The 27644-nt window shown below is 34.2% G+C and overlaps 3 protein-coding genes across 4 annotated transcripts; 1 reads left to right on the plus strand and 2 right to left on the minus strand.

The window, feature by feature from the left end:
• The first annotated feature begins 404 nt into the window (after nt 1-404).
• On the plus strand, nt 405-17315 carry Plap (phospholipase A2 activator protein). Its single transcript, XM_090106813.1, has 16 exons — nt 405-636; nt 725-958; nt 1127-1317; nt 1678-1819; nt 2117-2274; nt 3150-3291; nt 3638-3818; nt 4395-4504; nt 10151-10240; nt 10921-11079; nt 13407-13530; nt 13757-13817; nt 13895-14020; nt 14310-14455; nt 15341-15465; nt 15896-17315. Exons 1-16 carry the CDS (start codon nt 500-502, stop codon nt 16068-16070), a joined length of 2301 nt encoding a protein of 766 aa, XP_089962939.1. The 5' UTR covers nt 405-499; the 3' UTR covers nt 16071-17315.
• Ist1 (increased sodium tolerance 1-like protein) lies at nt 17279-21030 on the minus strand. 2 transcript variants are annotated; one of them, XM_090106814.1, is made up of 7 exons: nt 20729-21029; nt 20491-20653; nt 20090-20309; nt 19765-19907; nt 19069-19194; nt 18619-18669; nt 17279-18020 (listed from the first exon to the last, which is right to left on the minus strand). In XM_090106814.1, the coding sequence occupies exons 1-7, from the start codon at nt 20908-20910 to the stop codon at nt 17778-17780; spliced, it is 1128 nt and encodes a 375-aa protein (XP_089962940.1). In that variant the 5' UTR covers nt 20911-21029; the 3' UTR covers nt 17279-17777. The 2 variants fall into 2 exon arrangements, with proteins under 2 accessions (XP_089962940.1, XP_089962941.1); XM_090106815.1 differs by lacking the exon at nt 18619-18669 and having other exon boundaries at nt 20729-21030.
• A 1577-nt stretch (nt 21031-22607) lies between these two features.
• disp (RND transporter family member dispatched) lies at nt 22608-27106 on the minus strand. The gene has a single exon (XM_090107148.1). The coding sequence runs from the start codon at nt 26819-26821 to the stop codon at nt 23495-23497; it is 3327 nt and encodes a 1108-aa protein (XP_089963274.1). The 5' UTR covers nt 26822-27106; the 3' UTR covers nt 22608-23494.
• Between the last annotated feature and the right edge of the window lie 538 nt (nt 27107-27644).

Genomic DNA, 27644 nt, shown 5'->3' on the forward strand with positions numbered 1-27644 from the left:
ATACAATAATTTCTTCAAAGAAGCAAAAGTTTGGAGCTTTTTATTATATTGTTTTGAATTAAACATGAAGTAAAGATTACATAAGAAATGAAAAAAATAAAAGTTTAGAAATATTTCAACTTGATGTTTGAAATTTTCGCGCTAATTATTTCGTTATGTTGGCAATTTCAAAGTTGCGTTCAATAAAATATATGAAAGTATTATTGCGTAATAATTTAACGATATATTAAAATTTTAAATAATATATAATTTAATATTTTCTTCATAATTAGGTTATGAAGTAAATTTAAATTAAATAAGGATACTTTAAATTTAATTAATAATTATTTTATACAATTGTCAAATAACTTTGTATCCTTGCATCAGCATATATCGTACGAAAAACAATTATTGACAAGTGACAAATGACAATGCCGTTTGTTTGATATCCAGAAATCATAGGTCTACTGAATAAGTTTTTTGTAGTTTTCAAGTATCTGGAGCTAAAGTTAAGCGTATTATGGCTATCCCAGACTATAAATTAAGCGCTGTCCTATGCGGCCACTCCATGGATGTGCGTTGCGTAGCTAAAACAAAAGAGTATTGTATATTATCAGCATCTCGTGATAGAACCGCAAAGCTATGGCATCCGGAAGGGTGAGCCTTTTTCTTTTGTTACACATTTAAATGAGTGAGAAGAAATTGTATATATTTTTCATAATTGAAAGTATTAAATTCTCCACAGGGTGAAAGATTTCGTAAACGTAGTAACTTACAAGGGACATAACAATTTCGTGTCGTGCGTTTGTTGGCTACCGCCGTGTGAAGCGTTTCCCGAGGGCCTGGTGATAACTGGAAGTAATGACAATACAATTCTCGGTTATAATCTGCAAGACGCAGCCGTGCAAATTAATTTAAAGGGCCACGAAAATGCAGTATGTAGTGTTATACCAGGAAGAGATTCTGGTATACTTTTGAGGTATTTACCAATGTATTATATATTTTTACTGTTATTACTGTATGCATATGATTATTCTTCCAATATCATGTCTTAACTAGTTCATACTGTTATATTATAGTTATTTTTTACAATATTTAAACAGAAATTCTTATTAGAATAATTAGTACAAAAACTTTTATTTCACAGTTCCAGTTGGGATAGTACCGGCAGGATATGGAATATAAACTCGCCACAGATGGCTCCCATCATATTGCAAGGACATCAAGCCGCTGTGTGGGCATTTGTAGAACTCGCTAATTGTACTTATGCCACTGCATCTGCGGATAAAACCATCAAATTGTGGAGAAAGGATGGTGGAGTGATAGCTACACTTACTGGTAATTTAAATAAACAGTTATTGTTATTGTACTTATAACTGAGATCATATATTTGATTGCAATGTAGCAACAAACTTTCTGTAGTTAATATTATTTAAGATAAGAAGTAACTATTTTTTGTTGTTTTTTATTCCTATTGTGTATAAATGTGCCTATGTATATTGTTTTCTTTTTATAGTTCTTAAAACACTGTTAAGCTATATTCCTTATAATTGCAAACTTTTATCATTTGTATTTGAACACAGAGGACTGATCTTTTATATGCCCACAAAAATAATGGACATATGAAACAGGCAATTGGACAATTTTAAGGAATCTAATTTGATTCATATATTTAAACTTGTCATTCCAATTTTCCAGGACACACAGACTGTGTTAGAGGTCTAGCTGTAGCGAGTAATGAAACATTTATCAGTTGTGCAAATGATGCTTCCATTAAACTATGGACTAATAAGGGTGAATGTCTTAACACATATTATGGACATACTAATTATATTTACAGGTATGAAGCCAATAAAATGAAATGCTTTTCATTGTTTTCTTTGTAACAAATTTATTTTAGAAATCTGAAACTTCACTACTATACTAAACTGATTTTTTGTCAATAAATATGTCTATTACTGAAAGAGTTACATGCTCTAATAAGTTAGTATTTTTAATAAGTATTTTTTTTTAATTAATATGTAAAATGTATTTTTATTTGACCTATCGCATTTGGTAAATTGTAATGGTAGGAATGGTTTTGTAATATATAAGTAAATGAATTATTTTATAAAAAAATCTATTATTACATTTACAGTATAAGTATAAACCCTGCTGTAGAGCACGGTTTTGCTAGCTGCGGTGAAGATGGTAGTGTTCGTCTCTGGGCAGCAGGGGACTGTGTCAGGGAATTGAGACTGCCCGTGCAGTCTGTGTGGAGCGTCACTTGTCTGGACAATGGGGATATTGTTACCGGTAAGTTTTATATGTAGGATCAAGGAATATAAATAATAAAAAAAATGTTGTGTGGTTTTATGAAACCACGGTAAAAGTGAAACTGTTCGAACGGTTCCGAACACTGCTTTGTGTAGCGCATGTCGCGTGACGGTCGGCTGCCGAGTAGGTATACCTACTCGGCAGCCGCGATACACGCGACATGCGCTACACAGACCAAAAAGTTTGAGACGATGTAATAAAAGTTTCACTTTAAAAATAAAATTGAAATGCCATTTTATGAGTTAGCGAAAGTTAAAAACTCATTTATGGGCCAAGGTATACTTTTTTACAACAGAATTCCTCATAGTATCAAAGAGTTTAGTAGTGCTAAATTTAAAAATTATGTAAAAAACGTATTAGTTCAGAGAGCCTATTACAGCATTAACGAATATATGGAAGATAAAAACCCATGGAGGGTTGTCGCGTAAAAACCACAGGACAGTTCTCTGGCATATTATGATAATATACAGTTACATGTTTTGTAAAATTAAATTGTAATACTGATATGATTTAAAAGAGCAACTATGGAGTTTCTTGCCGGTTCTTCTCCATAGATACTGCTTTCCGAATCGGTGGTAAATGTAAAAAATATGTATTGTTGTTTCAAAAGTGCTTCTCGAAGAAGTCTAATTGAATAATTAAATGTTTGAGTTTGAGTTTGAAATAAAGAATTTGTTTTTGTGTATAATTTGATTTGATATAAAATTGGAAACATTTTATTTCATTGTATTATTACGCAAAAATAAGTTTAAAATATTAATTAAATTAAAGTAGATTTAATAAGCATTTTAAAAACTCAGTCTCTACTTTAGAAACCTATTGATTTATTACTCTAATAAAACATAAATTTTTAGGTTCAAGTGACGGTTTAGTGCGTGTTTTCACAAAAGACCCGGCGCGATACGCAGATGAAGTAACTTTGAAGCAGTTTGAACAAGATGTGGAAAAAATGACTATGGCATCTCAACAGGAATTCGGCGGATTTAAACTTTCTGAGTAAGTTTTGTTGTAAAGATTGAAATTAGATAAGAAAAAAAACTCCTTATAGCTGTATTGTTGACAGGTGTAAAAATTATTTTTGTAGTTGTATCAAATCGTCATTCAGTCACTAAGGTTTTTTAATAATTTTTGTGCACATATTTACACTTGTAAGAACGTATTTAAATGATAACTAACTGAATCCAAGAATGCATCCAGAAAAATAATCTAAAAGTTCAAAGACTCAAGAATTTTGACACAATTTTTTCTGAAGGTCTAAGTTATTTTATATACTACTGACATATTATTTTACCTGATAATCCTATCAGCTTAGAATAACTTCACATTACAAAATGTTTTACAGATTGCCTGGTCCAGAAGTACTCCTAGAGCCGGGTAAATCAGACGGACAGACGAAACTCGTCCGTCGCGGTACAAACGTTAAATGTTACTCGTGGAGCGCTAGCGCAAACACGTGGAACGAGATCGGTGACGTCATGGGTGCTAAACCGGCGAGCGAAGGGAAGACTATGTATCAAGGACAGGTATCCATACTAATATTATAAATGCGAAAGTAACTCTGTCTGTCTGTCTGTTACACAATCACGCCTAAACTACTGAACCAATTTGCATGAAATTTGGTATAGAGATATTTTGATACCCGAGAAAGGACATAGGCTACTTTTTACCCCGGGAAATAGGATAGGTTTTATCCCGGAAATCCCACGGGAACGGGAACTATGCGGGTTTTTCTTTGAATGCGCGGGCGAAGCTGCGGGTGGAAAGCTAGTATATAATAAAACACAATCATTTTCAATAATTCTTGTTTCTTAAGTCTTTATTAGGAGGATAAGGCTCGCTACAGAATAGCAAACCTAATCAAACCTAAGAAAAGCTGGTAAATTTCAGTGTTTTTATTGTATTGTATTTGTTCTAGCTTTCCGTCTGTGACTTCACAAATTTGATCATATTGAACTGAGTTCATTATTTTCTATTTTTATTTGAATTTCTAAAAGTATCTTAGCAACATTTCTAAATGAAAATAGTCAAGTTAATATTTTAATCGTGATAGTTAAAAGCGTTACAAAATACACTTCAATTAAATTGACATTATGTTTCAGGAATACGACTTCGTGTTTAGCGTGGACATAAAAGATGGCGCCCCGCCACTCAAACTACCGTTTAATAAGACTGAAGACCCGTGGGTGGCGGCACAAGCGTTTATACACAAGTGAGATTTTCATTTTTTTTTTTTTTTTTTTTTTTTTTATTATTATATCTGCGATCAGTCGCTAGACTATAAGCGGATATGTTGAAGGCGCGTATGGCAGGAAGGATGCTGCTCCCATTGGAGTCCACCCTTTATTTTATCGGGCTTGGTAGCCGGCAGTGTTGACTAGTCAAAAATGTCTCGTCGCTTTTTGAGACGACGCACGTTTTCAGGTTCAAGCAGTTTTGTAGCAAGAGGGTTTGGATGTTTTCCCAATCGCACTTTGTATGAAAGATGTTGCGTAAATATTTCCTCTTTGATGGTTGGTATGTTCAAGAAAGTGTGGACCTCTTCTGTTCTGATGAACCAGGGAGCACCTGATAATTGCTTGAGAATATAGTTTTGAACTCGTTGCATTATCATTATATTAGAGTTACAGCTTGCACCCCAAAGTTGCAGTCCGTATGTCCATATTGGTTTAAGGACTGTTTTATAAATGAGGAGTTTGTTGTTCATGGACAGTTTTGAGTTTCGACCTAGAAGCCAGTGGAGTCCTCTGTATTTTAAATTTATTTCGTCCCTTTTTTTTTAATGTGTTCTTTCCAGGTAAGTCGACGATCTAGATGCATGCCCAAGTACTTGACAGTATCACAGTGGGGAAGTTGAGTACCGTTTAGTTTTACAGGAGCACAGTTATCTTTGCGAAGAGTAAAGGTCACGTGTACTGATTTAGTGACACTGGCAGTAATTTTCCATTTTTTCATCCAGGATTCTATTTCATTCAGTGCCTTTTGTAGATTTTGGGATGCTTGCATCGGACATTTGTGTGATGCAAGTAACGCTGTGTCGTCTGCAAACGTCGCAACTACTACATCTGAGTTTCTTGGAATATCGGATGTGTATAGGGTGTACAAAACTGGTCCGAGTACTGATCCCTGTGGTACTCCAGCAAGGATATTGTAGAAGCCTGATGTACATTCGTTTTCTGTGACTTGAAATATTCTATTGGATATATAAGATGCCAAAACTCCATAGAAGGTATGTGGTAATAAATTTTTGATTTTGTACAATAGGCCTTTATGCCAAACTTTGTCAAAAGCCTGCTGTATGTCAAGAAATGCAGATGAACAATATTCTTTCTTTTCAAAGGACTTTCTTATGCTTCTACAAACTCTGTGGACCTGTTCCAATGTGGCGTGTTCACTACGAAATCCAAATTGATGGTCAGGGATAATTGATTTTTGTTTAAGGATGTCATTAAGTCTATGGAGCAGAGATTTCTCGAATAATTTGGATGTAGTTGGCAGAAGACTGATCGGTCGGTATGAGCTTAATTCATGAGCAGGCTTTCCAGGTTTAAGTATCATTATGACCTGCGAGACTTTCCATAAATCAGGAAAGTGCCCTAATCGCAGTATAGCATTAAATAATGAGGTAAGAAATACTATTCCCTTTCGTGGTAATTCCTTCAGGACCTTTCCATCAATGAGGTCAAACCCTGGTGCTTTGTTACTGTCCATGATTGTAATGTTCCTACGGATTTCTTTAGGAGTTACTAGTTTTAGAGGAAGATCGAGTTGGTAGTCCTGCATGAGAACTGAATCAATATATGTTTCATCTTCATCATATTCTGTTCGGTTTGACTGGAAAACTTGGCTAAGATGGTTTGCGAAAGCTGTAGCTTTGTCTTGCGGGGATTTAGCCCAGTTCCCGCCTTGAGTTCGAATTGGTGGTTTGTGATGAAGTGGCCGGTCAAAGTTTTTGCATGCCTTCCAAAGTGAGTAATTTGTAGCTTTGGTGTTTGTTAGATTTTCCAGATAAGCTTGCATCGATGCATCATTGGCTTCGGATAAAAGAGCTTTCAGATCCTTGGCGGCTTTATTCAGTTTCCTTTTATCGTTTGGGTGTCTACTTGTATGCCATACTCGCCTCAGTCTCCTTTTTTCCAATATTTTTGTTTTTATGGATTCTGAGATAAGCTTGTCCTGAGGTAGGCGGTTCGGTAAGTTGGGAGTACATGTCCAGCAGCATTCCTGTATTGTTGTGGTAAAAATTCTTGTAGCTTCATCTATATCTGTCTCAGTCTTCAGGGGTATTTTCAGATCAAGCCTATCGTTAACCAGTTTGTGGAACCTTTTCCAATTAGTGCGTGTATTATAAAGTTTTATACTTTTTGAAACTTTAATAGCATTTATGCCAATGGTTAGTATAACTGGGACATGATTCGAGTCAACGTCCAGGCATGTTTGTATGTGATGGAATAGGCTTGATAAACCCTTCATTATAAAAAAGTCAATAACATCAGGCAATCTTTTCGAATCACTTGGCCAGTTGGTAGGATCTGGTGTAGAGATGGTTCCTAACATATTTTTGTCAATACTCTTCTTGAGTTCTCTCCCCCTAGTGTTAGTGAGTCTTGAAGCCCAATGAACATTTTTTGCATTCCAGTCCCCGCCGGCAATAAATCGAGTACCAAGTGTGTTAAAAAATTCATTGTACTGTTCATCTGTTATTTTGTGCTTAGGAGGACTGTAAACAGCAGACACATTAAAATTTCCAATTTTATCCTCAATCGAGATGGTGGCTGCTTGCAAGTGGGCTGTTCTGTATTTAGGTTGGGCATGATGTTTGATGTTGGACTTGACTATAACAGCAGCACCGGCGTGAGCAGTACCATCTGGGTGGTTAGTTGCATATACATCATAGTTACTTATTCTAAAAGTGCTATTATTATTGAAATGTGTTTCAGCCACAAGAAGTATGTCAATTTGGTGTGAGTGCAATAGAAGTTCAACTTCATGTTTTTTTGGAGACAGACCGTCTGGGTTCCAAGTTGCTATTTTGAGTGACGTCATTTTGATATTTTGGACACGAGGGTAGTAATCAGGTTGATTAGTGTGCTCATTTGTTGAAGTATAAGATCAAATTTTTCAGCTTGTCTGAGTAGCATGTCTTCAATGGTTTTGTTTGTTGGTGGAATTATAGGATCATTGTTTTTATTACCTCGTAGTACATCAGAATATCTCATGTTTTTGTTGCTATTAGTATTTTGTGTGAAATTATCTTTAGTATTTAGCAGTGGGTTTTGAGTGTTAGAGTTTTGTATTGTTTTATTTGTTTCTCTATTTATAAGATGTGAGCGGTTCTTTTCTTTTCTTTCTAGAATTTCTCTGTACACTTCACAACCCTTATAATTTGCTGGATGTGCACCAAGACACAGAGCACATTTTGCTGGAGTAGTACGATCAGTCTTTGGGCAATCTGCCGTTCTATGAGATTGTGCACATTTAACACAGCGATAGGGCCTCATACAATAATTCTTGGAGTGACCATATTGCTGGCATCTTTGACATTGGACAATAGTGTTTCGTTTCCGGGGATCTTCTATAGTGACTGCTTGGTGATAGATGAATTTGATATTTTTTACAGCTGTATTGTTCGAATTCTGTTTTAGGTTAGCAAAGAATGTTGAAGTTGGTTTCTTGTCTGGCCCGTATTTGGCATTAATTATTTCTCCAATAACTATATTTCCAGTTTCCTCGATGGCTTCTTTAATAATTGTGATGGGTGTAGTATAGTGAAGGTTTTTGATGACGATTCTACAGGGGCGTTCATCTTTGCTATTAAATGTGTGTCCAATTAAACCTTTTTCTCTGACAATAGATACTGTTTTCTTATAAGAATCTATAGTTTGGCAATTAATGCGTAATTGGTTTTGGTTGACGATTTTGTAAGTAAAGTCTTCTTTGCTAATGATGTTTTCTAATAGTTCAGTAAGCTTATTGACATCTTTGATACCATATAATATTATTGGAGGTGGTTTTGTTACTTTCTTGATGGGTTCACTATTTTTGCTCAAATCATCTTCCCTTTGGTCAACGGGAAGACCGCAGTACTGGTTGTGAATTGATATTCTTTCTGGAGATGGAGAGGATGTTTTTTTCCGCTTGGCATTTCTTAGGGAAGGGACTCGTTGCCAAGTAGGAGGAATAGTGTCTTGGGTTAAATCGGAACTGGACTGAGTTTGGATGTTTTCAATTTCAGATGTTGATATGCTTCTAGGTTTTGACATGAATAAGCTTGGGTGAAACGCTTGTTGTACAAATTTTTTGTTGCTTTGTTTACAAGCAGTGGTTTTATTAGGTGATTTCTCATTATTCCTTGGCATTAGCTGAGTTTCAGTTTCATTTGAAATACAAGTTGGGGAGTTTTCATTATAATTACTCATTTTTTTTCAATGATTTCAATGATCAAACTAGTAGCATGTTTATATTCATTAATCATTATTTACTTATTTATAGTATTATGCTATTCAATATTTTTTTTTTTTTTTTTTTTATTATTTATTATTTTTATAAGTTAATGATATTTATATTCTATTATTATTTATTTAGGTAGTAGCAACACAGGTAATATTGTCTATGGATTGTCATGACATGTCAATGTCATGTCATCTTCACTTGACAATAGAAATGTAAGGTTTAGTTGAGGGTAGTCTGTAGTTTGCAAAAAGTTTTAAGTGTCACTATTGAGTTTTAGCACTAGTTTTTTTTACGAAAAACACAACACTTTCACTGGATAACAATCACACATGAACTTCAGGTTATCTTTTCCACTTTTTTCACTTTTTAACGACATAAACTAGAATATTTCCCGTAGTAACGATTTTATCTTCACGAGAGTATGTTTTCGTGGTTATGACAGTTAGTTACACAGATTTTCATAATCTGTACATTTATTAGTATATTGGATGTATAATTATTTTCTAGTAATTTTTTTGAAGTGAGAACTTCTTTAGCCACGTTGAGCACTTTTTCTGTAATGGGTATAAAATCTTAAACTCGCGTCAGGACACGTGACCTGATCGAAAAAGCGTAAGACGGATGGATATCAAACATGCTCAACGTTAATAATCAAGTTTTCACTTCTGCCGGCACTCCCGGAGTGCAACAAAAAGCGGAACCCTTATAGGATCACTTTGTTGTCCGTCTGTCCGTCCGTCCGTCCGTCCGTCCGTCCGTCCGTCCGTCCGTCTGTCAAGACCCTTTTTCTCAGGAACGCGTGGAGGCATGAAGCTGAAATTTATATCAATTACTCAGGTCTACTGTCCCTTGAAGCTGTGAAAAAATCAAACTTCTAAGCTAACGCAATCAAAAGATACAGCCGTTTATGCCGCAAATTTTCGACACTTGCAAGGGACACCTACAGGGTGCTTCCCGTGAACTCAGAATCTTGAAATTTGGTACGAAGCAACGTCTTATAGCATAGATAAAGGAAAAATTACGAAAACCATAAATTTTTAGTTACATCACATAATATATTTTTTTTTTTAATAATTTTAAACTTACTACACATTTCCTCATAAACGCGTAGAGTTATTAAATTGAAATTCATACCAAATACTCAGGTCTATAATACCTTTAAGCTGTAACAAAATCAAACTTCTATGTCAACGCAATCAAAAGAAACAGCAATGTACGGAACCCTCGGTGCGCGAGTCCGACTCGCACTTGGCCGGTTTTTTTTTTTATCAATACACATCTATTTACTAGAAGGATGGTTGCTGTCTATGAACAAAAAAAAATTATGATATCTATTATCTATACATTGTTTCCATTGTGTAATAAAAAATTTAATATGTCTATAATATTTTTCCATTCTTTTCAGAAATGACTTACCCCAAGTGTACTTAGAACAAGTAGCTAACTTTATAATCACAAATGCGAAGCTGGATTCGTTGCCCGCTCCAAGTAATGGGTAAGTTGGACAAATATACTTTTTACAACTAAATTAGACATTATTTTTAATCAACACCATATTTTATAAATAACTGTATATCCGGCTCGAAGGACCAAAACGAATCGAATATGAATGTGTGATGCAATCTTTAATTCATAACAATTGGAACTTTCGCTTCTTCGGGAAAAATTTTTTGTAGAGAAATGATGCAATTTAAATTTTTAAAAGAAAACAAAGATGTTTTTTGAAAGAATAGTTGATACCTGGAATTGAATGTTCACCGGCGCAATTTCATAATAATTGGAAAAATCTTTTGGATTTAACAAATTAATTTATTTTCTCAAAATCTAGGTGTGTAATTTTTAATTGACGTGACAACGTCTTATAATTCGATAGAGCCGGTTGCACGCACGAAAAAACATGACTCATGCGGTGTTACCTCGCTCTGAGGCGTCCCTTAGGCCTGAAGTGCAAGCGACAGCGCGGAACGAGCGACAAAGAAGCACAATCGGACGTTGTCACGTTCAACTGTCGTCAGTAAACCGACTTTACAGACAACCAATTTTTTATTAAACGAACATTGCCTATAATTTTTAAATGTTTACACTGTACAATGTTTCGTTATAGTTTCGCGTACCCATTGTACGTGCCGTGCAATCTAACCCCAATAGAATCTATAGTATTTTAACTATCCCCAGTTTCGCGGACCCGTTCACGGGCGAGTCCCGCTACGTGCCGGGCTCGGGCGGGCCCGCTCCGGTCCCGCACGGGGCCGACCCGTTCACCGGCGCGTCCGCGTACACCACGGCAAGCGTGCCGCCGGCCGACAGGCTGCTGCCGCACGACTCGTACATACGGTGAGTCTCAACCAAGAAGCTTATATCTAATACACTGGAGATTGCACTATGACCATTAACTTGTAACAAGAAAATATGACGTTGAATGACGCCTGTATGTTTTTTTTCCCTTTCACACCTAACTTGGCAAGTTGGTGTGAAAGGGATAATTCGATAATTCGCTATAATTCGATAGAGCCGGCTGCACGCACGAAAAAACATGACTCATGCGGCGTTACCTCGCTCTGAGGCGTTCCATGTAAGGCTTGAAGTGCAAGCGAGAGCGCGAAACGAGCGACAAAGAAGCACAATCGGACGTTGTCACGTTCAACTATCAGTAAACTTTACAGACAACCAATTTTTTTGATCGTTTTTGGAACAACTTCATTTTTGAAGTGAAACTTCTTTATCAGGGTTGGAAAAAAATTTAGTGTAACATATTTTCGTACGCGTGACATTTTTCCGTTACGCGCCATCTTTTTCTAATCCCTACCACGCGTGATTCGACGTATTTCTGTAAAGTTGCATAATATATGTAGTATGTAAATTATTTTTTGAAAAATAAGGTCATAAAAAAGTTTCACTTCTTACGTGTGTACACTAGTACACGCACACCTTTTTTTTTAATGGTCGATCACAAATTAAGAGTAAAATTCCCTCCAAGCTTGCTATCTTAGTTCCCAAAAAAAAAAATCCATATAGAAGATACCGGGTTTTTAATAAATAATTTTCCGCCATAACCTTAAATGCCAATCTGTCTGCCAATAAGGGAATCTTATTGACCATTATTAAAGAGCTTCGCAGTTTCAAATCGCAAATGTATCCAAATCTTATTTAAATTTCGTGACTAAATTATTCAATCCAAAAGTGTAATCCTATAATTACTAATAATAAGATAAAACTTGCAATCACAGTTGTAGTAATATCCAAGATAATTTATTTCAACATATTTGATAACATTGCTTAGTTGCTTGAGATTCCGCAAGCCAAACTAGAGGGCGCTATCACGCGTTGAATCACGCTATTGAAATTTTTAGTTACTTCTGTATAAGGACTAAGCCCATTTCCATAAAACGGGTTCGTTGGTTCGGAGAATCAAGTTTAATAATAATAAAAAGTTAACGGTTGTTTGTGTCAGCGTTCTGTCCGCTCTTAAATAAATATCGTTTTGTGTATCGATTGGTTGGAAAAATTTTATATAAAAAATAAAAAAAAATAATAGAAAAATCTCCAAAAAAAGCTAGAATCAAAGCTTTACTCTGTGAACTGTGAAGCGAGAATATTGCTTAATCAAAAAAGGATTATAATTAAGAAAGCCTTGGCTGTAATTCATTGGATTCATAGAAACAATTGGATACAGAACGCCTTACGTAGTTATGTATAAGACCAATCCCAGCACTTCTGGTTCTTCAGAAATTCCCGCAAATAAGCCAGAAGAAACCGCTACTATAACTCGTTTTGATGCATACATATTTCTGGATCAAGAGAGTAAAAAAATAAATGGTTGCTATGGAAAACCGTTTGACCTATCCAAATCGGAACGTAATATTCTTGTGAAATGTCTTCTTGCAAATATATTAAAGAAACCACTTTCAGAAGCACAAGAGAAAAGTCTGGACACTGCTATATGCCGATTTATTTCCAAGACTACGACGAGGTATAATGACAGTAGAAGAATTATGGTACAATTTCGGAAAAAGAATAAAGACTGGTTGAGCAAACCTTTTATGAATGACCTTCCTAAAGATATAATTTCGAAACCTAATGTTGTGAACGTTCCTTCGCTAGTTTTGGACGAGTGCCAACAGCAAAACTGATTAAATAATTCAAGTTATTAAATCCTAAGACAATATTTAACACAACTTTCAAATTAAAAACTGTACATTAAAACTGACTGAAGCAAACGTGTAGCAAAGAAATTCTCTTGCTAAATCCAACAATTATTTTTGCCTCTGCATATTCAATACAGAAAAGAGTAAAAAGAATTTATTCTTAGAGACTTATGTCGTGCAGAAATGGAAATTTTTCAATAATAGTAACAGGAACATCGAAAGGCAATTCATATTAAAACAAAACAAAATTAACTATGTATATCTTTGGTAAAACTATTTATAATTTTACATTAAGTATCATAGATGGTCATCATGGAATATCATCTATATTGGAACAACGATTAATTTAGAAACTAAAAATGGTATGGCCCTCTTCATGTTATATATATGTTATATATGTTATATATATTCATGTTATAGGGTTTTTAGGGTGCTTACTCCAATTTGGGTAAGGACGTATCTTAAGACGTCAGAAATATATTGAAAAATTTAAATTTAAATATTGTTTACTTTTAGGTTCGATCAAGCAAATTTAAAAGCGATACACGAAAAATTAAAGGAATTCAACAGCAAAGTGGGCGATGGACTGAGCGCGTTTACAGATGCGCAACTAGAAGATATCGTTAAATTAGGTGAATTGGTAAGAAAACTATATATTTAATATCTATAATCTATACATTATATCTATCTATACTTTAATAAAGGAACTTAATGATGACATGATTAAAAAACTGATTTTTATATTTTAAACATTCAATTTAATTTAAACCTTTCTTGCGTGTAATACGACCTAACTAAATTATATTGTATTTCAATGATTAAAACATCAAAACAATAACTGAAATGTTTTTTTAATTTTATTTTAGAATACAACTTTTAATCCCGAGACTGTTACTGCCTTGAAAAAAATGCTGGAGTGGCCAAAAGGTAACTTAAATTAACTATCGTTTTATTTAATTAATAAAAAGTATGCAATTAAATATAACTTCAACTTACTTTTTCAGAAATATTATTCCCCGTTTTGGACGTAACGAGACTAGCAGTAAGGAACAAAGACATCAATGGGCTAATATTCGACACTTCATATGGACCGACGTTTGTTCAATACTTACTCACTTTATTATCTCCAGGTAATTAATTTATTTTAATTGATTTATTAATATCATAGTGTTTTTTCGCAATTGGTTTTAATCATTTTTTTTTTTTCATAAACTTATTATAATATGCGTGCATAGTCTAAAGTTTTATTTTTATTCATTGACCATTTCATCTTTCTTTTTCTGTTTAACTTAGCAGATAACAGCTTATTAAACTCTTAATAATAAAAAGATTCATTAATTAATCATAATTTTTTACGGTATGTTTTTGTCAATATAACTAAATCGCTATAAATAAATTATTAATTATTACCAATTTCAGACAACATACCAGCGAACCAAATGCTCTCCATGCGTGTGCTAGTCAACGCATTCAGTGACTTACCCGGCGAGATGCTCGTACTAGCCGCGTGTGAAAGTGTCGTGCACGCTATCATCTGTCTCCCTCAGATGAATAATAACGCGCAGGTGAGCGAGCGGGATGGGTATATGATGTGTTTTAAAAGATTTTTTTTAAATGTTGAGTTGGTTCTTATGTGCGTTTAATGTTGTGTTGATATTTTGTTTGCTTAACTCTAACTCAAAGATGATTGATACTTGTAAACTTTACAAGTATTTATGAGCAGTCTTTTTTGAAGACTACCTCTGATTCGAAATGTCATTTTAAAATAAGTTTTAAATAGAATAACTATTTTAAGGAGTGATTATTTATTAACCGACTTCAAAAAAAGGAGGAGGTTATCAATTCGGCCGGTATGTTTTTTTTTTTTTTTTTTTTTTATGTGTACGGTGTACATAACCGATTACTCCGAGGTTTCTGAACCGATTTACGTGATTCTTTTTTTGTTCGATGCGGGATGGTGTCGAATTGGTCCCATAAAAATTTTATTCGGATAGGCCCAGTAGTTTTTATTTTATGAGCATTTTTGTCTGTAATTGTAAATGTTGCAAGTGCAAGTTTGAAGTCGGTTGTTTTTAACGCAGTTATCACTTGTACCATTAAAGATTAAATTGTTGCCGTTGGAGTGATTATTTATACCATTAAGATTAAATTGTTATTAAAATGCCAACTAAAAAAAAAAGAATTCATATAAATTTATAAAGAATAGAAAAAATTCGATCACGACCCGGGACTCGAACCCGTACCTTTCACGCTAATCCGGGGCGGACGCTTGACCAACTCAGCCTCCCGTGACCCGCCAGATTCTATTCTTTATAATATTTATAAAGCATTTGAATGCTATAAAACCAAAAATATCAAATTCAAATTATATTCATAAAAAAATATTTTTTTCATTTTACATATTACATAGTATGAAAATACTTAATTTATTTCTATAAATGTTGTTACAGATAGCCGCATCGTCTCTTGTACTAAACCTGTCAGTCGCGTTGGCCCAACAGTCTGATACAGTGGAGTTAGCGGATTGCATCATACACTTGTTGAATAGGATCACCGATAAAGAGGCTTTCTTTAGGTAAATATAAATATATTGTTTCTGTTGAGATTTTTAAGCTATTGCATAGCCTTGAGCGCGGGAACCGAATCCAGAAATTCCGTAACGAAAAACCTCACGCTCCCCACTCCGACGGGCGCGGAGGTGTGGCTTGAAGGCATAGCATGCAATAGCTTTACCGCGGCAATCCCCGAGTGCCACACGTCTTTTTTTTAATGTTCAAGTTATCATAATAGCCGATATCGTCACATTTAGGTAGTGAAAATTTCTCCGACTCTTAAAATCCCGTATTGATTACGAAAACTTTTTTTGGAAAATTAAATATTAAAATAAGAAAAATACTTTAGATACATATTTATATAATAATTCCATCAAAATAAATGTAAAAAATGTATGATTATACCCCTACTGTATGTGAATCAAAAACTGAATTAATTTATTTTGTTTACAGAGGGCTAGTCGCGCTCGGCACCTTGTTAGCTGAATCTCCAAACAAAGTGATGATTCAAACGAAAATCGTCTCAAACCCGCAACTCCACAACAGACTGAAGGCAGAGAGTTCCACTGTCGACCCTAATTTTAAGAAAATCAACACTTGCGCACTACAAATACTGAGAATGTTATGAAAAAACGTATAGTTCTAACTCCTGTTTTTCCTGATATATGCCGTTAGATGATTATTGAAAGACTAAGTGCCCACGCTCTTCAAATGCCACAAACATCATGAATACATTCAAATAAATGTTAATACAGTCTCGTTTTAATTTAAATTCAATAAAGTAAACGATATTTAATATACATTGACGAACGATAAACAACTCAATAACGTTCAAAAAATGTCCAAAGGCTACTCTCAAAACTCTGCCTACGCGTGTATTGGGTAGAGTTTTCTAATGAGCGGTACAATCGACTTTGAACATTACTGCCACGAAATAAGGTATTAAAATGCTGTTTACAAAGCCTCTCGGACATTTTTGACTTTCTTTGGTGCGTTGATTGTGAGTCTAGTTAATTATGATTATACTTAAATTAAAATACGCTCATATTTAACTGTAATTCATTTCAAAACGCCAATACGTAGTTTATAGGTATCTGTGTCTTTTTATATTTACGATGGCATTCTCTTATTTATTTGTTAGAATAATTTTCGGCTTTGAAACTGTATAATTTAGTGTGTGGTTCTCAAAAAATGTTTTTTATTTTGGTTTGTTATCGTAGTAGATGTTTTTTTTATTATTATTAAATAAATTTAAGGAATAAGACTTTATAATTCATTCATTTCGGCGAATTAAATTTGCTATATTACTATATCACATACATACCAGGTAATCCTGGTTTAAGGTTTTGTGAAATTTTATTCAGTCAATGGATAAATTTGTCATCTTTTTGGCTGTTAAAAATATAAGTAGGCATTTTTGATAATTCAAAAGTTCTATTGTATAGCAATATCGCTATTCGCTATTTTCAAGATTTTACTTAATAGGCGTTAGCAAGCTAGTAAGCCATATCCGTAAACATATATTCTACCTGAAAATAACTATGTATCATATAATATAAACAAATTGATAGCTAAAAATGGGCACTGAATGATAAAAACAAGGTTTTACGGCGTTTGGAAACTATAGCTGTCAAGTTCTAACTCTTTTTGTTATATCTGTGTCATTATTAGTACTTTTGCTAGTTTGCAATTTGAATACTCTTATTGCAATTTTAATTGTAATTCCTCAGCAATTTTAAACAGTTATTAATGTGATAAACAGGAATATACCTCCATGATAAACCTTATTAAATCGTAATGTGGCTTAATCTTAATTGGGATGTAATAAAAAAGCAATATTGAACAATGGTTTAATAAATGAATTTTATACATATTTATTTTATTGTATTATTTATCACAATGTACTGAGTGACAATAAAATTCAACCTTATCCTAAGCGAGTATGATACAAAATTAAAAAAATATCTTTCATTAATTCGATACACATATTTACAATAAACATTTCATACATTGAATTAGTAAAAAATAGTGGATGACTTGATTCAATACATTGAAGCAGCATACATAATGAGTGCGGGTGTTAACTAAATATATATCACCACTTGCAGATCCTTATTTTCAACCAAAATAACATTAAAAAAACAAAGCTCTATCAAGCGAGTACAATCTTGTTGAAGTGAAACTTCTTTATCGGGGTTGGACAAAAATTTAGTGTTACATTTTTGCGTTACGCCGTTCGCTTGACATTTTTGCGTTACGCCATACTCGTGACATTTTTAAGGTTATAAAGAAGTTTCACTTCTTACGTGTGTACTCTAGTACACGCATACATTTTTTATTTTTTCTTCTTCAACTCTTCGAAACGTCGATTCAGATCTTCAAAGTCGATTTCATCGGGTGCATTTGGTTCATTGGACGTGTTTGAATTGGAACTATTCGGCACTGAGGGTAGAATGATATCTGATGGAACTGAGGGTAGTTCTGGAAGTTCCGGGAAGTAGTTATTATTGGTCGGTGGTTTGGTTCTCGGTTGTGGTTGAGGCGCAGATGCGTTACTCGGACTCGGTAAGTTCGGTGGCTGGAAAAATATATTTCAGTTGTACATAAAAATGTAAAACTTCATATTTGTGGTATTTATTAAGTATTTTGGTGGTGTAATTAGTATGAGTGTGTGGAGCTGCCACGGAAACAGTAGCATGTGATACAAAGCTAAAAATCATGTTAATAATCACTTGAAATCTGTTATAATAAAGAGCAGAAAAGAAACTGCGTGATAAAGTATATGGTGATTTTAATGTGTGTTTTTCTTATTTATTTTTATAAACTAAATTGAAATAGCTTTTGTTCTCAGTGGTTGATAATATGCATAAAATAAGGCATAATATTATAAGACTATGATAGTGACTTGAATCTACTATAAATAGTATAATATAGATAAATGTAAAGTGTAGTACAGCATCTAATTTATAACTACAAGCTCTAAATGAAAAACTCGCAAATTAAATTTTAATGAAAAAAACCTTATATTAAATGCTTAGATGTTTGGTAGTCTATAAGGAGGCATTTTCATGTATCTTTAGTTAATAAGATTTTTTTGTTTTATATATCTCTGTCTTTGTCTCTGTATGTTTTCCAATAAAGAAAATAGTATTTTAGTAGTATGTTTTCATTATTACCAAAGAGTGATCAATGCTGTCATAAGCAGGTGGTAGGTTGCACATTTCCTCCTGTGGAAGGAAAATTTTAGGTCAACTTAAAAATTAAAAAATCCATGCTTTGAAGTTTAATGTATGTTGGATCTCAAATTAAAAAAAAAACTTGTGTTAATTGAGGCATTGGAAAAACAGAATAAACTTTATTTCAAGTTAGGTCAATTTATGTGTATAAGAGTGTACTGTTTTTTGTGTAATCATAGCATTTCTAGGGACACAAAATGTTTCTCAAATGAGTCTTATGGTTCCAGACTACATAACTAACAACTTTAAACCTACACAATAATCTACAAAGAGTAAAAAGCAGTCGCAAACTAATTAATTATACAACATTAATTTAAACTAAAAACAAAAAATCATTCTAAATAGCAAAACTAACACAGATCATTAGCAAAATTAAATAAAAACATTTACCTGCAAGAAACTGTTATTCAGAGTCTTAGAATCAACACCTGGTGGTACATTATAGCTCATAGGCTTGTTTTGACCACGGTAATTGGGTGTCGCTATAAAACCACCAGCCTTGCCACCAGATGGTATCTGAAATTAATTACTAGAATAAGAACTTGAACAAGTTCTGTTATGTCAATTTTTTCATAAAGATTCAGACTTGTTTGGGAGATTTACGAATTTATCTATACTAATATTATAAAGCTGGAGAGTTTGTTTGTTTGAACACGCTAATCTTAGAAACTACTGGTCCGATTTGAAAAATTCTTTCAGTGTTAGAAAGCCCATTTTTCGAGGAAGGCTATAGGCTATATATCATCATGCTAAGATGGACAGGAGCGGAGCACTGCAGGAAAAACCGTGGGGCACAGCTAGTGTAATATACAAGTAATTTGAAAACATTCAACGAAAAAAACCCTTATAAGAGTAGCCAAAAGAGGTTTTATAGGATATCATTAGGAATAGATAATAGAGGTTTTATAATTATCATTAAGAGAATAGTCATTTTCCAAATAACGAGTAATCATAATTGGATGATTTCTATTGAGTTTTCTAGAAAAAATTAATGATAGACAAAGTTCATTATACACATATTAAGACACACATTGGCTAAGGATCAATATTTTTAAATAATTAACTAAAAGCTCCAGTCATACTTACCGATGGATAGCTAAAAGGTGTAACAGAAGGTTGTGGTAAATTGGGCATTTGCGTCATTTGGGGCATTTGTGGCTGCGGTGGGTAGCCAATAAAGCCAGGTGGGTTTGGTGGCCCATTTATATCTATTAACAATGCATCTCGAGCTGAAACCAAACATTAAAACATTTGAATAATAACTTTTCTTGTTTTTATTGACCCATTTTTATGGAAAATTGCACAAGATGTTCATATGTCAAAAATATGTGTTTCATCCAGTTTTATCAGAATCACTTTAGAACATAAATTATTATTATTTTATTGACCATGTAGAAACTTTGTTAAATACCTTCTTCCTCCCTCATAACTTGCTCATCAGGGACATATTCCACATTATAATTCTTGGCAATCTCAATGAGATACCTCTCAATAAGTATTTTTGGAGGACTCTGTACTGATAGCTTGTGACGCAGCTTCTCACTAATGGTGTTGACACTTTCATTGCGACAAGCTTCTGCATAAACCTTTCCATACTTGGCTGTCAGTAAATCTGATATCACTTTGAGTTCCTGTTCAAACATATTATCTTTATCATTGTGTTGTTTACAATTGTAGATACTTCACTTGTACATTCATAGTTTATTTAGATTAAGTTAATTTATCAAAAACATGATATTTGCAAATAACCTTCTTGTCTTTTCCAGGTCATTCTAAACAAACATCATATAACACTAAAAACAATCAAATTACCTGTACATCAGTATGCATGCGGGGGGCAACCCATATGAGACTAGATATAGCCTCCGCCAACCCCTCATCTAAATCCTTCATCTGTGTAACTAATCCGAACCGTGCCAATACTAAATCACAGTACATTTCCACTATTTCCATGGCTTCCACCATGTAATCCTCTCTGTAAATTGCGAAACAATTATTTGTAAAAAACAATTTTAATTTCAATAAACTATAAACCATAACGATAACTAACCGGATAATATGCTCCACTCGAATCTTGGCCCGTTCAGTTTTTCCTGAAGCTATGTATTCAGCAATTTCCTTTCGGGCCTTTTGAGCCAATTCTGTTTTCTTTTTCTCCAGAAGTTTCAGGCGATTCACAGACAGCCGAAGATGTGTCTTCAACTTTGTGTAGTTTGGATTTGTTGAAAACATCTTGTTTAAGACGAAATTAGTTTATGTAAATAATTTAACTTAGAAATGAGTACTGATTAATACGATTGTATTGTTTGTTGTAATAATTTATGAATCACCACTTGACCACTATATAACTGTCAACTGTGACTTGCTTGACACTTGAGTTTGACAGTTCACACTTTAACAGATGAATTCATAACCAAGCGTCAATCGGTCGACTGTCATCAACTTGGTCATCAAGTTCATAAAGTGCCAAATTAGGCTGACTAGAGCGCCGCCACGAAAGAAGTCCCATGGCTAAGGTATCCGAACGAATCTTAGAACCTGTGAGAACCTGTTAGAACCACAATTAGAAGGAATTAAATACTTTGGCAAGATACGTTGAAAGGCGAAATCGTCGCCTTACTCCATGACATGAAGTTAATGCACGCGCCTAAAGAAGTTTCACTTCAAAAATCTTCAGCTCTAGCAGCTTATAACACAACGCAAGACTCAACGACTGAACAGAATTTATGAATTTTTTAGGATAATAACTGTTTAAAAAATGCATACTTACCCGCGCGATTGGCGAGAATCTATACTAATACTAATATACTAATTACTAATAATATTATAAAGCTGAAGAGTTTGTTTGTTTGAACGCGCTAATCTCGGGAACTTCTGGTCAGATTTGAAAAATTCTTTCGGTGTTAGATAGCCCATTTATCGAGGAAGGCTATATATCATCACGCTAAGACTTAGGCGATTAACACACGGCACCGCGCACCGCGGCGGTTGGCAGTGAATCCCTACGAGGAACGGACCATTCGACCGCGGGGTCGGGCGGTGTATGTGTGTTTGGTATCAACGGATTTAATAGAGGCCAATGCAACTTGAGAACCGCTTCACCGCCAACCGCGGCGGGACGCTGGCACCGTGTGTGAATCGCCTAACAGGAGCGGACCAATGCGGGTGAAACCGAGAGGAACAGCTAGTCTAGTATAATAAGATTAAGAGTATAATAGTTAAGTATTTTTTTGTTTTCCATTAATCGCTGAGCTGTATATTGCCGATTCTCCAAATATTAACGTTTAATTTATCTTGTACTAGCGGTCCGCGGCGGCTTCGCCCGTGGTACATATTTCTCAATAAAAGGTAGCCTATGTCTGTGCCAAATTTCATCGAAATCGGTTGAGAGGTTTAAGCGGGAAAGCGTAACAGACAGACAGACAGACAGAGTTACTTTCGCGTTTATAATATTAGTAGGGATTATTATTTGAATAATATTAGGCCTGAAAATTATTATCCGCTCAACGGTTGTGCATTTTAATTTTAATTATTTGTTTGTATTCCTTTTGAATTTCATCATTAAATTTCACTGTACGAATTCAAAAGTGATCAATTGTATCGTAGGAGGTACTATAATATTATGCTTGTATGTCCACCAGATATCACTTTGAGTTCCTGTAGAGCCACACCCGACACCCAAAACATCAACAAAAATTTAGGATTTTTATTAGCAATAGAAAGAGGAGAGAAGGGGAATTAATTTTTATATAAAAAAACGTATAAGTATGTTTTTTGTTATAGGACATAGCTACAAGGACATAGAATGAAATAAGCAGGTAGGGTATTTATGTAACTATCGCAAAAAATAATATGGCTAAAATTCAAACAAAATATATTAAAAATTAACATTTGTTTAATGATACATTCATTTACATTAAGTACTTATATTACACATAATACTCTTATGTTCCTATCAAAATAAACATTTGATCAAAACACTAAACATTTAATACGAAATCTTTAAATTTATTTTTAAAGAATAAGTACCTCCTATAGCTGCTCTAAACAAATTATTAATCAGATCTATATATGGCACAGTTACATTTCATCAAAATATTACATATAATTTCTTATTTGTATAAATCTCCAAGCAACATAGAAGTATGAACGTAAGTACTTATATTTTTGAAATAACGTCACTTATTTAATGGTACATTTACTTACAGACGTTTATAAATAGATATTCACATTAAAAAAGCTACAATGAAGAAAATACAATACAATGAACACTGGTATATTATTCTTATAAGCATTCGTTACGCAAAAGATGTAATAACATTATTACACATATGAGTGCATTTAAATATTATTTTTCTCTTGTATATTACATAATTGAGCAAAAGCTATTTCTTCAATTGACGTAGATTGCCAAGTTTTGGTGCTAACTATCACATTACATTCAGCAAGTCTTTACATGGCATGCCCTAAGTTAATAACAAAATACAAGTGATGAATCTAAGCTCGTTTCTAGTTATATTGTCGTGTGTGTGAATTTTTATGTGATAGTTATTGTCACAAAGTTCTCAATTTGAAAAATTTAAACTAATAATACTGCAATAAAAGTCACAATAATTATAATACAAAAACATATAGATAAAGGTACGATTGAATAAACGAATCGAGTAATCTGCAACCTCACCAACTAAAACGATCGTGCAGGTATTAACTTTAAATAAATTGTCAGGTTTGGAAACGTAAAAAAATGTATATAATACTTTTGATTAGGAAATAATACTTTTAAGTTGTAATTATGAACTAATACTTAACTAAAACCTCAGTCATTATTTGCGTTGTCTGTATTTTTCTCCACCCTATTCTCATATTCTTCGTGTAACACCACTGTAGTCGCGCTAATATTGGAAGGACTTTGAGAGTGCGTTACATTTGTGCGATTACTATCTGCTAAATGCTCCAGTTCATGGCTCTCCAAGTTTGGTACTCCAGAACAAATGGAGCTGACTCTCGATACCGACTTCTTTTCCTCCGTTGTAATGTCTTTAGATGAGTTTCGTCCAAGAAGTTGTAGCATTGAACACAAAAAGAACGTAGCATATAACCAACTAACAGACATAATAAGGGCTAAAAACAATCCGATTTGCGAGTAAGGGAGAAGATTGGATCGCAATAAGAATATGCCAGCTAAGCCCGTGGTAAGTGCGGCAGCTGCTGTGGGACCCGACGAAGTACACAAGGCATATTTAACTCTCGATGCTTTTGTACCATTGGCATTGGTATAGCTTAATGCATAGTGTAAACTAAAATCGACAGCAAGACCTGCTGATGTTGAAATAGAAACACTTTCCAAAATATTTAATTTCCACCCACTCAATACCAAAATTGCTATTGTGACAGTCGAAGAAAACACCATTGCAATGAGAGCACAAATGCTAACCACAAAACTGAAAGTTGATGGTAATAAAACGATAAACCCTAATGCCGCTGATAGCAAAAGCGCCATGACTGTCCCACTGGCTAAAGTCCTTTGTAAGTCATAGAACTGAAGATCGGATATAAACCAACCACCTTTCATACTTGGCGGTGCGGACTGCAATTCATATTGGGTCCAATTTTCAACTTGAAGAAAGAATTTATTCATTTCCTTGTAAGACATAGAGTAGGGGACAACACTTTCAAATTCCACTACCAGAGCAGCTACAGTGGGCGGATTTGCACTCCTTAAAAACTTCGGACCCGCTACTCCGGGTAGGAAAATTTCACCTGGAGTTTGATATAGTGATTCTATAGCTTTTATGATACAATGATCAAAAACATCTTTCTTATATGGAAAACGCGAAGATTCGCAACACGGTGTTCTGTTCATTTTATCGATAACATCGAAACAACGTCTACTCATGTACATTTTAAAGCTTTCAATAAAGCAATTTGGTAACAAGGGACCTAAAGTCGGTTGGTAAAAAGGTTGAGCCTTTATATTTCTACAGAATTTGGACAACCATAGTTGCGATTGAGGCTCTGATATACTAAAGTTTTCGTCAAAAACTAATTTACCCCTCGATCCGGGGTCCATATGATTTCCGTTGTCAATAGCTTTGACACCCCATATCCATCGAAGTGGCATTTTCACACCAGATCCAATATCTCTACTAAACTTTTCAAATATAAAATTATCACTATATTGGAGATCATATTTTTCAAAGGGATGGGAAGTTTGGAAAAGTTGAAACTGTTTTGTGTCTGGCAACTGCAGACCTGGATAGTAAAATACTACAATAATACTGCAAATTCCTATAGCACCAAGGATGATTGCTAAACCTACATGCAATCTCATGATACAAGTTGTGATAAATCTATTCAATATTACTTTGATATCCTCTCCAATTTCATTCATAATCCTCCTAAATACACCTAGTAACACATATCTTGATATATACAATTTAACATCTAATATGAAAACTGACGCTGGCAACCAAGTCATCATTAGAAAAAAGTTGACTAATACTGTTGTACCAGCAAAAACACTAAAACAGTTTATGGCAGGAATATAACTAACATATGACGCAAAAAATGCAACAGCAGTTGTTACAGTAGTTATTAATATTGCAATAACAGTATGCTTCAGAGTTTCTTCAAGTATTTGTACCAATATGGTTTCACCAGCACTCGAAACATTTTTAATATCAGATAAACCATTTTCCTGGATAACTATATTATCTCTTATTAATCTCTTGCTAACCATTGTCCAAACTTTTACATATATAAATGCATCATCAGCTCCTATCCCTATCACAACAACAATAACTAATAAATTCATAAATGGAAAAAATTCCAGAGAAAATACATAAATATACAAAAAGTATGCTACACCAAGAGAATATGCTATAGCTATGAATAATAAAATCGTAAGTAAAAGTGACTTGGTATAAAACCAAACACCTATAAGTACAAAGAAGCCGCCCAAACCTATTAACCAAGTGTCTTGAATTATCCAAAGATCAAAGAGTGCATTCCTTAAACCAAAATCCATAGCTGGTATAAGAAGAGAATCACATGATAAATTAGCATTTTCCAGCATTTCATAATACGGCAGTACAGGGCTGCTTGTCGGTAAAGGTAAGAATAACATTGAATTTTTAACATATGAGTTTGTAATATTTTCAGGAGAGAAAGCATCTGAATCTATAAGATAAAACAGTAAATTATAGACAGCGTCATGTTGGGCACAATATTTTGGAACCCTACATCGATTCATTTCACAGGATGACATTAAAGTAAAATTATGGAAATAACCTGCACATTTCTTCAGAACTTGCACTGTTGTATCAACATCTTCTTTTGTAACATTTTCGCATGAGTTTTTGCCAGAAATAATAGCAATGTAATTTGGTACACTCCATATTGGACAGCAAAGTTCTTCTGAACGAGTTGATCTTTGGCATAAGTTGACATACAAATCATTACCCAGTTCGACAAGCTTATTTTGCAATTCACACACATTTTGCATATTTTCAAATGTTAATAGCGATGTTCCATCAGCAGTTGTCACTACTAAGTGAGCATAGTCCGCTACAGGGCCTCCACATACACCAGAAGCATAATTATGATGTCCATACATACCAGATGAACTTGGCATGTCTTTTATAATTTTCCATTGCATTCTAGTATGGTTTCTAAGGAAAACTGTATCTTCGTCTTCAAATGACACATTTTTACCAAAGCTCCAATGAATATGATTGACTGAGATGTTAATTTCAGCAGAATTGTAAGAAGTTTTTGCAAAGGCAGTGTTGTTATTTTGTTTTGTCTTCTTATTACGCCCCTTCTTGTGGCGGTGTACAGAATGTGATTTGTTTTTAATAACTCTATTGGTAAAGGTGTGATTCATACGAATTTGGTCTTCAATTTCTTTAGGGTTTACAGCTAGTCTTCGGGACGGTCTCGTTTCATCTATAAGATTTTCCCAAGCAATAAAACGGTTAGCTAATGTGGTTCCTCTAGTTTCAAATCCAAGCACCGGATCGGAAAAGGAGGGTAATGGGTGACAAACAAGTGGTATTATCGTTAACACTGTGGATATGGCAGCTACACTGAAAAGGATCAAATAAGAATGACGCACTATAAACCTGGCGTAAGCGGACAACATTTTTAAACCTGGATATTCTTGGCTTCATATTTGGTTACTTCATCTTCTTTTGCAGATTTCACTCACAAATATAGTGTTTAATTTTTGCAGCTTCGTTACGTTGTTACATCGCATATTATTATTTGTTACATTTTGGTAAAGTATTCAGACACAGGACGTTTCAATGAAAAATAATAATTTGTCGTTGTTTCAAATCAATAATTCGAATAGAGTACCCCGGCAACCATATTTATCACTCAATTTTTTTTTTAAACAAAAATATAAATAACCCAGGTGTTTGAGGCGGAGACAATTTTGATAAATTTGACTTTTGTCAGTTGTCAATAATTGTTTCATGTCATTGTCATGTCACAGATAAAGTATTTTACTACAATCTGTTGAATGTAAAAATAATGTCTATGATAACTACTTTTTTTGTGTGTGGACTGTGGTGACCTCAGAGGTGGTGACTCAATGTTAGATTGTTAGCTAGAAGGGCTTCTACATTTTAACGCGGACGCGTGGGTGAACTGAAGGTTCACCCTGGTTATGGTAGCGACATGCGCAAGGGCGTCCCCCCTTGACGGGGACCTCGAACCTCGACTTGGCCTATCACTTGAGTGGAGGAGGCTGGAAGGGCCCTAGTCGGACGGGCCACATGACGGCTAACATGACGATCGATAAAATTATAATATTACTCAAAATAAACCGTGGATGAGATTTAATTAAGTCCCATGTATCATGTATCCCGTACACAGTTTATATGTATAGAATACCAGAATATTGTGGTCTCTATTCTGGTAATAAACTTAAAAAATTAAATATGTAATAACGTAATAATTAT

The sequence above is a fragment of the Colias eurytheme genome, chromosome 11 (genome assembly GCF_061535395.1).
Source record: "Colias eurytheme isolate Ceu_HAF_F1 chromosome 11, ilColEury1 Martin Lab GWU primary, whole genome shotgun sequence".
In the NCBI taxonomy this organism is placed as follows: domain Eukaryota; kingdom Metazoa; phylum Arthropoda; class Insecta; order Lepidoptera; family Pieridae; genus Colias; species Colias eurytheme.